At 39.8% G+C, this 14523-nt stretch overlaps 1 protein-coding gene across 2 annotated transcripts; it reads right to left on the bottom strand.

Moving 5' to 3' along the window:
- Positions 1 to 73: 73 nt before the first annotated feature.
- On the bottom strand, positions 74 to 5377 carry LOC126786607 (protein FAR1-RELATED SEQUENCE 5-like). Of its 2 annotated transcripts, none has more exons than XM_050512463.1 (5): positions 5279 to 5377; positions 3877 to 4047; positions 1200 to 3575; positions 860 to 1050; positions 74 to 326 (listed from the first exon to the last, which is right to left on the bottom strand). In XM_050512463.1, exon 3 carries the CDS (start codon positions 3502 to 3504, stop codon positions 1249 to 1251), a length of 2256 nt encoding a protein of 751 aa, XP_050368420.1. In that variant the 5' UTR covers positions 3505 to 3575; positions 3877 to 4047; positions 5279 to 5377; the 3' UTR covers positions 74 to 326; positions 860 to 1050; positions 1200 to 1248. The 2 variants fall into 2 exon arrangements, with proteins under 2 accessions (XP_050368420.1, XP_050368422.1); XM_050512465.1 differs by having other exon boundaries at positions 860 to 973.
- Between the last annotated feature and the right edge of the window lie 9146 nt (positions 5378 to 14523).

Here is a 14523-nt window from a genome sequence, read left to right as displayed (position 1 = left end):
TCAACATGGTCATATATGTTACTCACTGAGCCGGAATTAGGTAATTTCTCAGGAAAATAGAACAAACGTGAACAACTTGAAGTAGAAATTTGAAATTACTTAACAGTGAAAAGAAGAACTAACATGTCTGTTATCTTACACAATAAGAAAAAAAATTAGCACGGGCAGGTTGCATTTGTCCAACATGTATGATAAATATATATCTTCCTTGTAGATTGTTCTGCCAACGAACGAGTACTACAAGTCTACAACCAATTCAATTACATGTTCTGAAGTGAAGCTTGTTTACGGCATGATGTGGAGGTAGCTGAACTATTTCATGTCCCCTGAAAATGCAGACTGAATGTAGTTAAATAGGTGTGACTTTATAGTGTCAGCCAAATCAGAGTATCATATTTGAGAAGTCAAAGGCAATGCATAGACGGGAGTAACAGATGAATTGTGAAGGATGCAATTCTGACTTCACGGATACAGAAAAACAAAAATCGCCAAAACCTACTTTTATTCTCAGGACCAGGAAAAAATGCAACTGTTCTTAGAGTCAGACAGTGTAGCTACAGTTAATGAGCAACAACCATGGCTGACTACACTATGGCATACTGAGGCCATTGGTTTCTGTCAAGCCTGGCTACATCAAAGTGCCAAGTACAATTTTACATTGAAATGCAGAATCTTTTCATAACGGACCTTTATGGCACATGTTGTAATTGCCACAGCTCAACTATGCAATTGGTTATATGGCAATCAACATAACTGAGTCATCAGTAACAATCCTTAATATGGAAATTAGAATATTAAGACATAATACATTTGGGATCAAAATAGTTACAATAGGTAGATGTCCAACAGTTAAGATTACCTGGAAAACAGATGACAGTGTACACCTGAATTTGAAGTAGCCATAAAAATTGTCGATAATCCAAGGCTTTGCCCCCATCTCCCAAATATGCACTTAGTTTCACGGCCATGCGCACTAAAATAATAAGAGTCAACTATTACCAGACTATCATGAACAGTTGAGGCAGATAATATTTCCCACCTATGCATGAACTAGTGCAAAAATTGGAGTTATGAATTCTCCATGAATGTGGGCGACAAAAAATTCCCACATATGAATAAACTAGTGCAAAAGCATTGTGATCTGGGTAGCACTAGGAAACCCAAAATATATGACAATGCAACCCAAGACACCAGCTAACCTTGAATCGAAGATCAGTTTTTCTCGGCGTCTGATGCCTGCAAAGGTTGTCACACATTGGGAAAGGGCCTGAAGTATTGAAAGAAATCTGGAAGTCCACTTATTTTGGAGCCCAAAGCAGCATTTTTACTTTTCTCATACCCAGCAAAAAACTCAAATGCCCGGGCTTCTTCGGGGTGATGAGTCAAATTCATGGGCTGGTTGTGGGAAAGGACACTATCTTGAAACTCATTTCCACCCCAGTATTTTTGGGATCGTATTTTCAGCTGGCTCAGAGCTTCTTTGGTCTCATTGTACCCCTCCTCACTATAGGAAGAAATATGGCAGATTTTAGCACATTCTGCCATTAATTCACCATACCGCGTGATCTGCACAGACATATTACTAACCAAGCCAGAACTTGGTAATGTCCGCTTAACAGTGGCTTCTTTTGTCCACCTTTTATTCACCAGCGATTCTGGGAATGTTGTAAGCATCTCAAATTTCATGACGGCAAAAATGTGACAACATGGAATGCCATCAGATTCGAACAGTTTGCAAGAACACACAAATGTTGGGTTGCTTTCATCAGACTGGTACGACACAGTCCACATATGATCAGGCTTACCATATTGCATCAGCGAAATCAATGATGCACCTGTTTTTGGATGAACACCTCTCTGCCCAATAACAAAGTTGGACTCAAAATTAATCTGCTCTTGGATTAAAAGAAATATGTCACGGGTGAATTTTTTACTGATCTCCTCCTGCAAACAACGCATGTGGTTTCCACATACTGGGCTATAGTTCTGTGATCGGTAACCATCCTGTAGAACCCGATTTCTTATCCGCTCAATCGCTTTCTCCACCCGGGGCAACACCTCATACATGTTCATATAAAGGTCAATACCTTCTTCAAGATTTCTATGGATCTCCTCACATCGCTGGGTGCTGCAGATTGCTCCAAAAAAATGGTCTCGGAAAAAGGCCTCCCCCCACCTTTCACGTTTATGATACATATCAGTCACCCATTCATTGTGCTCCAGGCAGTTCAATGTCACAAAGTACTGCCAAGCCCTTGCCCATTCTTCAACAGTAAGACCAGCAAAAATCAGATAGTAAAAATGTCTCAGTGTATCCACATCTTTCAAATGCTGAAACCCATTTTTCCCCACATGCCATGCACAAAGTCGGTGTCTGGCCTCTGGTATAAACTTTGTTACCACATTGAATATTGCATCACTATTTATGATAACTGAAGTTGGTTTTTTCCCATGCATGGAGGTCAGAAAGCTTGTAATAACCCAATCATAAGTTTCCTCAGTTCCATCTACTAACAATGCACAACCAAAAAGGACTGTGGCTCTGTGGTTATTACACCCGACAAATACAGCCAAGGTCTTGCCATACATGTTGCATTTTTCACTGCTGTCAAAAATCAATACCTCACCAAAAGCATTGTAATCCATTAACGACTGCCCATCTCGCCAGAACAAATTTGCAAGCCTCCCCTCTTTATCAACACTGAATATGCAATAAAAATGGGGGTCCCCCATTGCCTTGAGATTCATCCAAGTTACCAATGATTGCACATCCCCATCCATCACAACTTCTTTCCTTTCACCCTGTGGTTTGTTGTATAACCGAACAAACTCATACCCTCTGACTGGGTGAACTAAGAACTCATAAGCATCGCATGTTCTCACTGAAACCTTCCTCGATGCATTAACCTGAGTAACATCATGCTTTCTGAGGTGCAAACTTTGAGACTGACGATGTGCAGCCAAAGCATGGTTGTGTTCAGTTATGAACTCTGAGGCATAGTACACCCCCCTTTTGGTACACAGCCTAACAGTAAAACTTGCTGGACAATTCATTCTTGTTGTTCGTCTGGTGTAAGTGCACTGCTTTTTGTGAGGGTTCTGCCCACTGATCACCATCAGTTCCTGTTGACAATGCTGACTATTGTCATGTTTCCCCTTTGACCCTTGCTGATGACTAATAGTATCTTTCCGGGCAGATTTTCGCTTACCTTCCTTTGAGCAAACCAACTTTCTTCTAATAACTTGTGTACCAGAACGGTTCTTGTCGAGCTTATACTTCCTTACACTAAACCCCTTGGCTAGGGAATAGTAAATATAGAAGTTGTCCACTTCCTCGATGCTATTAAACTCAACTCCCTTCAAATCCTCTAATGTCAAATCCTTATATAGCTTCCCTCTGTATCGTGTACAATCTTGCAATTCTGCCTCTTCTATCAAATTTGTGTACTCAATTTCCTCATCTGAATTGTCAGTATTGGATCCTTCTTCAGTGTTCAGATCCATGCCAGAATTGAAGTAGTTTCTTCAGTATCTTCCAGTCAGTATATTACAGGCCACTCTCCTACCTCTCAAACCTGGGAGATCAAAGCATGTGTTAAAATTTCGATATATATAAGTGATATAACAAAGTTCCTCTCACCAGACATACTTTCTAATACTACCGATACACTAATTAAAGTCCAACAATGTTATCATATTCTGCATCACAACAGAGCGGTCTGAACCAAGGAAATGGCCTTAGCTTCCTTGTTAAATACGGGTGTATGAATATACATGAATGACTTATGGATACCATACCTAGTAAACTTACCTTAATAACTACAGTAATATAATGGTGACACCAGTTCCTGGAAGGATACAGAAATAGGTACTCACCTGACTCTTAAAGTATATGTTGTGTTCTCCAAACCCTGTTAAGGGCATTACAACAGATTTTGTTGGCAGATTGATCTAATTGAGGACTCAAGTTCCATGATATCCTGGCAAAGGAAAGCAAACCTATTTCCAGATATCAAGCCATCCTTCATCTGTTTAGTCTCTCTAAACCTGAGAGGAAGAACAGAAGAAACAATTGTGGAATTAGAAACCCACCCAAAGGAAAGAGTTAACATATTAAGCAGTCCTGCAGTACAAATAATGAAATTAGATAGTCCCACCAAAATTACACAGGCTGTAATAATTTCCAACATGAGGATGTTGCCATAACAGGCATAAGTTAAACTTTACATATACTAATGGCCAACAAGGAACAGAATGATTAAAAAAATGGAACAGAAAATGAAATATGAAACAGTGAAGTAATTATGCAATTTTGATCGCACAAATGAACAATACAGTGTCTGAAAAGTCCACGTGTTATGATCACATCTCCGACCTCAACTATGCAAGCTACAAGTATGTATTTGTACACAAATAAAAATCCTAAGGTATAACTTAGGTGATGCAGACTCACAGTCTTAGCTGTCTTGATTCAAAAGAGAAACCAGAACCCATGTTGTCTAAATGACTGAAAGAATAAACTGCCATCATAACAGAAATAAGAAGGCCTATGTAACATTATTATGAAATAAAAAAAAACAAATAACTGCAATGGCCAACGTATACTAAGCGCTTAAATGTCAATCTTATGACACATCTCAGACCGCACTCAACTTCAACTCCTCAAGGTGAAAATACTGACAATTTCATTCCATTCTCCAAACAGAAAATCCAACATGCAGAACATAATTAACTTCCAGGGCATCCTATGTACGATCCAATCCCCGACTTAATCTAACAACATTGACTCACTATTTTCCTGGATTCCTTATTACTAAAACTTGAAATCAAACTCTCAAATGAGCAACATTCAAGAACCCGAATTCAACTGACAGAGCCATGTAAAACTATACACACAAAAATGTGCATAATATAGGAGCCACTCACATTATGTCCAAGCCACCAACAACATCAGTTTAAAGAATCTATTTTGATCAGCTTACTCAATACAATATGACCCAGAGTCCCCAAATCTTTGTTTCACCGACACAACCCAAAGCAAGAAGCACCCAGACCATTCAAACTCAATACACAAATCATGGTTCAGAGAATAACTCTATTCTCTGGAAACATATCAACTTCGAATAACCCAATAGACTGAATCAAAATTTAGAATTTGAAATTGAAAAGGTCTAGAGCATTAAAATGAAGATGAACGCAAAGATTATCAGAACATAGTTGCAGGAAGGAACCCATTGTTAAATAATCCAGGCAAGACACGACAGTAAGCTCAAGTTACCTTCTTGAAGATTACAGAAGACACAACTCAATCTCTGTCTCTTTCTCTTCCTTGTTTACTTTCTCTGTCCTTGTTTCTCGTCTTTTCGTTTTCCTTGCGCCCTCGCTATAAATGCAGTAAATCTACCCCTTCTTTAATTTTGTTTACTTTCTTAGCGAATCAGTTAAAAATAAAATTTAATTCCGATCAAAAAAATATTTTTAAAATTTAATTATAAAGGTATCTGAGTCTAGCGACATTGTCACACATTGGCGGGTGGGTATGAGTAAACTCATAAAATTTATTACATCATTTGAGTTGTTAATCCGACTGAAACAAATAACTTATTGTGAGTTAGGTATTCTTTGTTTCCTATGAATCACGAAGATGATTCATTTTTCGTAAATTTTATATGTTCTTCGATGTTTGTAATGATTTTATATTTCAATATTCTAAGAACAAAAAATAAAAATAAAATTTGTAAAGATTAAATCTTTTTAACTAGAAATTACATACATGCAAAAGAAAACAATCGATTAAACTGTTTTAAATTTCACCCTAACGTGATATATACAATCATGACATTATCTGATAAAGTGAGCGTGATACAAATGATACTTGTTTTGTAACTAATAGTCTCTATCCAGAGTGAAGGTTTATTATGAAGTTTCAGAGTGAAGTTCCAATTTTAGCACACTTTTCGGTCAAATTTTTTCACTATAAGCGATTCAATATTTAGATATGCTATTCAAGAACATCTCTACAAAATTTCATCTAATTCGGACATCGTTAAGGTATTGAAATTAGATTAAATCAATGAATGAATTAAAACTGTTCAACGTGAACCGTTCGTGTAAATCTCAATTTTGAAAGCTCAAATTATTGTCAAATTGGATGAAATTTTATAGAGATGATCTTGAATAGCATAACTAAATATTGAATCGCTTATGGTGAAAAAATTTGACCGAAAAGTGTGCCAAAATTGGAACTTCACTCTGAAACTTCAGAGTGAACCTTCACTCTGGATGGGGACTGTTGTAACTAAAACATATATACATACATAAAACTAACTTTCCAATCATTTTAATTTCCATCATCTTGTTGAAGATGCAAAAAAAAAAACACACATTTCAAACAAACTTAATTAAAACCATTATTGAATACTAAACCTAGGAAATAACAAACCTATTAGAACTAGAAATCTTATGAATGTGAGTCCCTCTCCGGAAAAGTTTAAAAAATAGTTCGAGAGGAACGTGCCTCACGGGCTTGAGAGGAAAAAATTTGTTTGCGTTTCTTGTCCGGCGGCAAGCCCATCGCCGTCGTCTGACAGGTCGGCCTTGTCGACCCCTCGTGGGTTGTGTGTCACCCTCCTCATTAGAAGTTAGATCGGGGTTGGTTGTCGGGAACAGGGAGATCGGGTCACTAATCGGGTTTTGGCTCTGGGCTCGCTGGATTTTTCGTCGGAGGGGAGCGATTATATGGGCGCGGTGGTGGTCGGGGGGTTGCAAATCTGGAAGCGTGCTTTGGGTCAGACGAGATCTGATCTGGGGGTGTGTTTTTGGATGAGGCAGACTGCATTTGGGCCTGTTTGAGGCGGCGCTCATCCTAGGAGCAGTAACAATGGAGCGTCGATGATGGTAATGGTCCGGCGACTGTGGGTAGACATTGTTGTGGGTGTTCCGACGGCGGCGGTTCCAGTTGAGTCGGGGCAGGTTCCTTCGGCGGCTGATGGTATTCTTGTGTCCTTGAAGAATGTTTAGGTCTAGGCCCTCCTTTTGGGGCCCAATATACGAGCACGTGAAATATCGTTAGAAATAAAAATGTGCCAATGAACATTTAAATAATGAAATAGGAAAAAGAAAAAGGAAAAGAAAATATAGTATGAATCCCAAAGGGCTATTGGGCTCGGCAAGCCATAGGCCCAAAAGGGTAGAGAAGACGAGAGTAGCTTCTCTTGAGCAAAAACTTTGCTTGTGAAGTTCGTGTTTCTTGCGTGATATGTGGGGGGAGCAATTTTGAATGCTTTGATGCGGGGACTTGCGGGGCAAAAAGATGTTTTTGCGGAGCAAATGCGGAGGAGACCCTGCGGGGCAGCGAGGCTGCGTGCAGGGGTTGCGGGCAGGAGGTTTGCCGTGGCTGCAGGGGTCGGCAAAGGCTGAAGGGTGTCTACAGTGGCGGCGAGAAGGAGCGGCGGGCAGGGGCTGCGTCGACGGAAAGATGCCGGAGGTCGGAGACGAAGGCGGCCGGCGGTGGAGAAAAAAAATTCTAGGGCTCTAAAAGTTCAGGGTTTTAGGGAAAAGTGCGTGATAACGTGTTTCATGATGAAAATAGTGTATTATTAAATGATATCGGGGGTCTATATATATAGGCATTACATCACGTGAATCCCGCAGGATTCGGAGTCCTAATTTATTACAGAGATGCGAATCTATCTCTAACGTGAAACCTAATAAGGCTAAAACACACAAGAGTAGAATAATAATTCTCCCGGAATATTTTCTTCTTTTTTAAATTTCGCTATGAAATTTTTTATCAGACATGGCTGGGTTTGATTTTTTTTGTTCGATGGGGGTTTGCTTCTCCTAGGTTTTAATGCAAGTACATACCATGAATGAAAACAATTAAAATCTAATTAAAAAATTCAATGATATGTGAGTATTATTATCATCAATGTTATATACCATTCACGATCTTGGATGATTACAAATAATCCTTAATTCCACTATGTTCTAGGAGAATTATTATTCTACCATCATGTGTGTCTTAGCCTTATTAGGTTTTCTATTAGAGATAGATTCGCATCTCCGTAATAGATTAGGACTCTGAATCCTACGAGATTATGGTTGTATAATGCCTATATATAGGCCCCATTATCGTCAATAAAGAGTGACGTTATGTTCCATTACGTCGTTATTATTCTCGTTTCGTTCTTCCTCAAACACGTTATCAGCACGTAATTCTAACCCTGAGTTCCTAGGTTTAGTGAGACGACCCGTCCCAAAAATTAACCTAATTATGCGTTAAAACCAAAATTAAAACCAGCAACCGAAATCTAATCTAATTTAATTGTGGCTGCACCCAAACCTTAGTTGGGTTGCCTACGTACCCTTTACAAGGGATCAAGCCATTTGTAGTTCAACTTAGTAAGATAAACACCATTTTGGTCGAGGAAATAAGCCGAGAATCCCATTTTCGACCAAGTCAACCACCAACACATCTAGTAAGTCCGATTAATTAATCCTTATATCCTATGACGAAAACAAGATCAATTCAACAGGTGGATTTTCACGATTTACAAACCCGATAACGCGTGTTTTCAACAAATCCTAACGATCCTTAACTTCATCAATCCAATCTCACAAGGTATTCACGAATTCCCTACACCGAGAGGGTTATTTTGAGCCCTACACTCGGTCGGATTCCGGCGCCAGGCGCCGTCGGAACAGTGGCGGCGGCGCCGGTACCCGCGACCTCCAATCATCATCAAATTTCATCAACACAATCTATACAACATTTCTAACAACTTTCTAGTTCACTACTAAGGCCAATTCGGAGTCTAAACCCATCAATCGAAATCAAATAGAAAAAATCCCAAATTATGAACCCTGGAATTTCATATCGTCGATCTCTTACCTCAAGGCGAATTGATTCGATTCCTTTGGAGGGTTTGCTATACGGCTCCTTACGCTTCTTTTGGGACCGATTTCGTGGCCTATGGTGACCGGAGGAGGGAGCAACGCCGACTAGGCCTCTCGGCTTCATGGTGTGGCGACGAGCTCCAGGCGACGAGAGGGGGTGCGCCACCGCCACAGACCTGCAGGGGTCAGCGGCGCGCTTCCAACGTGACCGGTGGCGACCGGAGGAGAGAGAACCGGCGGGGCGAAAATCGGGGTTCCCTCGGGTGAACAGTGCCGAAGGATTTTCTCTCCCTTTCTTTTTTTTTTCCTGATATTTTACCCATATTTATACTTATTTCCAAAAATGCCCAAATACGTTTTTTGATTCATAACTTTCCCGTACGAACTCTGATTTAGGCGTGCCGCATGTCCACGAATTCGTATCGACGGGCTCTACGACTTTCGTGAAGGAAGTTTTCCTGAAAAACTTACGCATCAAAAAAATCAACTTTTAGAGTCGTCACCCGTAGTACGACTCTCGTTCCGAGTAAAATATAAAACTATTATCGCAACGAATCGTAAAAGATTCGGGTAGGCCTCATCATTTAGCCCACGGACCCGAAAAACCCACGGAGGCCCGCAAGCCCGACGGGCTTTTACCCGGCCCGGCCCGTGAGAAAGCCTTCTTCCGTGGGTAGATGGCCGGGCTTAAATTAGAGGTGTGAAACCCGGCCCGGCTCGTGGGACCGGCCCGCCAAAAGCCCGCAAGGCCCGGCCCGTAAAAGCCCGCCAAATAATAAAATATTATACATACATATTTTATTAGGTATAGAATAAAACTATTGCATTATGAAGCAACTATATTAAGGAAACTTCTCGGGATCGATCGACACCAGTCGATATGATCGGTATATATATTTAGTGATCCTGCAAAAATTTCATCCAATTCGGAACTCGTTTGACTGTCGAAATTTCTGGTAAACCAAAAACAACACTAATATGTCATAAGGGAAGACCAATTACCAAAATGCGAACATCAAAGGTCATTTGCATATTTCGAACTAGAGTTATTGATCGCCGAAGCGTCTACTAATGTATCATAACCTTTATATTAGGTTTATATTAAAACTATCGCATTATGAAGCGACTATATGAAAGAAACTTGTCGGGATCTATCGATACCAGCCGATGTGATTGGTATATATATTTAGTGACCCTGTAAAAATTTCATCCAATTCGGACTTCGTTTAACCGTCAGAATTTTCGGTAAATCAAAAATACCACTAATATGACATAAGGGAGGACCTATTACAAATATGCGAATGCCGAAAGCCGTTTACATATATGAAATCACATAATTTTTGTTACCTATCGTGTGCGGTCGAACTGAAGAAATCTATTTGACAAAACTCCGGTCAATGGGGTTTAAATATGTTAAAACGCCTATTTTTTAGTTGACCGTTGGTACGAACGGTTAAACCATGTCCAAAACGGACGAAATTTTTACGGGTTTCCTAAATATATATACCAATCACATCTACTGGTGTTGATCGACCATATTTTGGATTGGAGTTGTCGATCGCCGAAGTGTCAACTAATGTATTATAACATTTATATTAGGTTTATACTAAAACTATCACATTATGAAGTGACTATATGAAGGAAACTTATCGGAATCGATCGACACTAGCCGATGTGATTGGTACATATATTTAGTGACCCTGTAAAAATTTCATCCAATTCGGACTTCGTTTAACCGTCGGAATTTTTGGTAAATCGAAAACACCACTAATATGCCCTAAGGGAGGACCTATTACAAATATGTGAATGCCGAAAGCCGTTTGCATATATGAAATCACATAATTTTTGTTACCTATCATGCGCGGTCGAACTGAAGAAATCTATTTGGCAAAACCCCGGTCAATGGGGTTTAAATATGTCAAAACGCCTCTTTTTTTAGTTGACCGTTGGTACGAACGGTCAAACCATGTCCAAAACGGACGAAATTTTTACGGGTTCCCTAAATATATATACCGATCACATCTACTGGTGTTGATCGACCATATTTTGAATTGGAATTGTCGATCGCCGAAGTGTCCACTAATGTATTATAACAATTATATTAGGTTTATACTAAAACTATCACATTATGAAGTGACTATATGAAGGAAACTTATCAGAATCGATTGACACTAGCCGATGTGATTGGTATATATACTTAGTGACCCTGTAAAATTTTCATCTCATTCGGACTTCGTTTAACCGTCGGAATTATCGGTAAATCGAAAACACCACTAATATGTAATAAGGGAGGACCTATTACAAATATGCGAATGCCGAAAGCCGTTTGCATATATGAAATCACCTAATTTTTGTTACCTATCGTGCGCGGTCGAACTGAAGAAATCTATTTGGAAAAACCCCGGTCAATGGGGTTTAAATATGTGAAAACGCCTCTTTTTTTAGTTGACCGTTGGTACGAACGGTCAAATCATGTCCAAAACGGACCAAATTTTTACGGGTTTCTTAAATATATATACCAATCACATCTACTGGTGTCGATCGACCATCTTTTGAATTGAAGTTGTCGATCGCCGAAGTGTCCACTAATGTATTATAACATTTATACTAGGTTTATGATAAAACTATCACATTATGAAACAGCTATATGAAGGAAACTTCTCGAAATTGATCGACACCATCCGATGTGATCAATATATATATTTAATGATCATTTTAAAATTTCATCCAATTTAGACATCGTTTAACCGTCCAAATTTCCGGTAAACCAAAAACAACACTAATATGTCATAAGGGGGGACCAATTACCAAGATGCGAATGCGGAAATTTGTTTACATATTTGAAATCACCTAATTTTTGTCACTGATCGTGCGTTATCGCAACGAGAAAACCATTTGGCAAAGCCCCGGTCAATGAAGTTTTATTATGTGAAAACGCCTTTTTTTTGTTGACCTAAAATTCCGACGGTTAAACGTGGTCCGAATTGGATGTAATTTTTACACGGTCTCTAAATATATCTATCGATCACATCTATTGGTGTCGATCGACAATATTTCGAAACTAGAATTTATTTGTGACTTTTGTTTTAGAATGTTTTCTAATAATTATTTTATTGTTTCAAACCCTTAAATCAGAGTATTATATTATTTTTATAATACAAGCTCGTAAGGCCCGGCCCGTAAAAGTCCGCAAGGCCCGGCACGACCAAGCCCGCAAAAGCCCGCAAGGCCCGCCTTAGATGGGCGGGCTTGGATCTTCGTATTTTTGAAAATATCCGGCCCGGCCCGGCCCGCCACTTATTTAAATTTATTAAGGCCCGGCCCGTTGACGAGCCCTAGATTCGGGTCGTATCATTTAGAACCTTAATTTCTGAAAAATCTCATTCTGTCATGAAAATAATTCGACAGAAGAAGACATAAAATTCCTTCTGTCATGAAAAAATTCGACGGAAGATGAAGAAAATCGATTTTGCTATGGGCACCCAGGAAATTTCTCTGGTCACCCAGACTCTATCCTCTCTGATCTGGCCTCCCCATCGGATCTCGGACGTCCGTCCGTTCAACCCAATAAGCTTGTGGCATCGACGACAACCCAGTAGCGCCATGATGCTCCCCTTCATCAATCGCACGTCGAACGACGCTAATCTGCGATGCTCCGACTTCAGATGCGAGCCCAGTGTCGCTGCAGTCAAATCGCACGACCATCGGCGATGACGCCTAGAGACTCCCTGCCTCAATGGCGTCGACCCGCTCAGCCCAGGCCACTCGGATCGCCGCTGCCTCTCTTGTCATTTCCGACGTCTTCCCTCTTCCATGCGACGCAACGCGGTATCTACTCGACCCGGATCTGCACGATCCGACCCGTATCGACATCCCCTAACCCGACCCAACCAGCAGCCCCCTCCTTCTGGGCCTCTGGCTCTCCAAGCCCAATAGCCCATTGGGCTTTACACTCTATTGTTCCTTTTCCTTTTCCTATTAATTTATTTATGTTTCATTGCACGTTTAGTTTCTAACTAATTTTTCACGTGTTCGTATAGGAAAAGTGATCACTCGTCGTACTATGGTGATGACATTCATGCCGAGATGGACAATACTTTTGTCATCTACATGCGATTTCAATCGTATCCTCCTAAGATTTTTATGTTATCAGACGAAGATTGAAAAAGAATTCATCCAGCAGCTTCCTACATGACGATCGATTTGCAGAGTAATTTAATCATATGTGGTCTATTTGGCAGACCAACAAGTATGTTTTTCTTAAAGTTGCTGTTTTTGAACATACATATATATATATATATATATATTATCGGGCGCTATTAGCCTTCTTCATGTCTATTTTCCTGCCTTTCTTATAACGCCGATGAGACCAAAGAGGGATGTGATTCCCTTCTTGGTCGATGTTTTTCGTGTGATGGTCTTGAGGGAGTCACGTTATTATTTTAAAGGGAAGAAATCGATTTCGTGTAGTCGCCTGAGTGCACCGATGTTTTGAGTGCGATCATGAGAATTTCCGATATACATAGATTATTTTGTGACCATATACATCACAACCCTTCTAATTCCGGTTACATACTTGAATAGTTTCGATTTTTCGAAACATATGCAACCCTCGTTTCTTATGGATGCGTCGTCATCGCGACTGTTTTTTGAATGTTTGAGTTTTCTTAAACTCATGTCTATAAACGATAATACCAAGGTTTACATACTCATTTATTTTAGTTGAAATTCATTACTCTGAAACAGCTGACAAAAGATCCCAAAAATAATGAATTCTATGGGACACACTTAAAGTGATTCAATAATCGTCTATGACGTTGTATTACCAGAGTTGACCTTGATGCATGCTCCACATCCAAGAAACACATGCCAATGTTTGGCACTTGTATCTATTTATTGAGGGAAATTTGGAGATGGAAACGTAACATTCTTTCATTCTCAAATAAGCAAATTTTTTTTTGAGCCTCAGGCGAAGGCTCCGCCCGATCCGATATACAAGATTTTGTTGCTACGGACTTTTGATTAGTCAATCGATTTTGACTATGTTTTATGCTTACTATTTTTCAAGTATGACGTTCTTGTTGTGAAAGACCTAGTACTAGATAATTTTGGGTAGAGCCAAAGAATGTGAACTGTACAAATTAACAATAACGTTGATTAAATGAAGGAAGGGCTCCGGTGTATAGAGAGGACCTCGCCGTGCCATGTTTCTTGCTCGACTTTAGCTTAAGTCGTCTATTGCAATCAGAAGCTTGTTTGTGTTGTATTAAATATTGGCATATTCAATAAAATTTCTCGTATTTCTTGTTTACAAGATGAACTTGTGAGAATTTTATTTGCTTTAAACCTAGCATGAATGGTCAACGTTTGCAACTCACGTGGTTTTTAAATTGGCCGCGCTTTTGGGTTACATGGGACTCCAATAGTACTACATTGTGAATTTGGACCTTAAAATTCAGAAAACGGACCTTGAAATGACAAAATTGATGTCGTTTTTCCCGGTTACTGTTCCAGCATTTCAGGAACGATTTCCGGTGTTTTGGCCGCCTTCTGGAAATTTGCCAGCGTTTCCAGCGCCACCATCCGGTTCTCACCGGCGTCCCTTGTCGAACATGCTGCCCCGGC

The sequence above is a fragment of the Argentina anserina genome, chromosome 3 (assembly GCF_933775445.1).
Source record: "Argentina anserina chromosome 3, drPotAnse1.1, whole genome shotgun sequence".
Taxonomy (NCBI): Eukaryota; Viridiplantae; Streptophyta; class Magnoliopsida; order Rosales; family Rosaceae; genus Argentina; species Argentina anserina.
This window is presented reverse-complemented; position numbering and strand designations above follow the sequence as displayed.

Coding starts and splice junctions, on each gene's coding strand:
- LOC126786607 (XM_050512463.1), bottom strand. CDS start 3,504: ATGGATCTGAACACTGAAGAAGGATCCAATACTGACAATTCAGATGAG.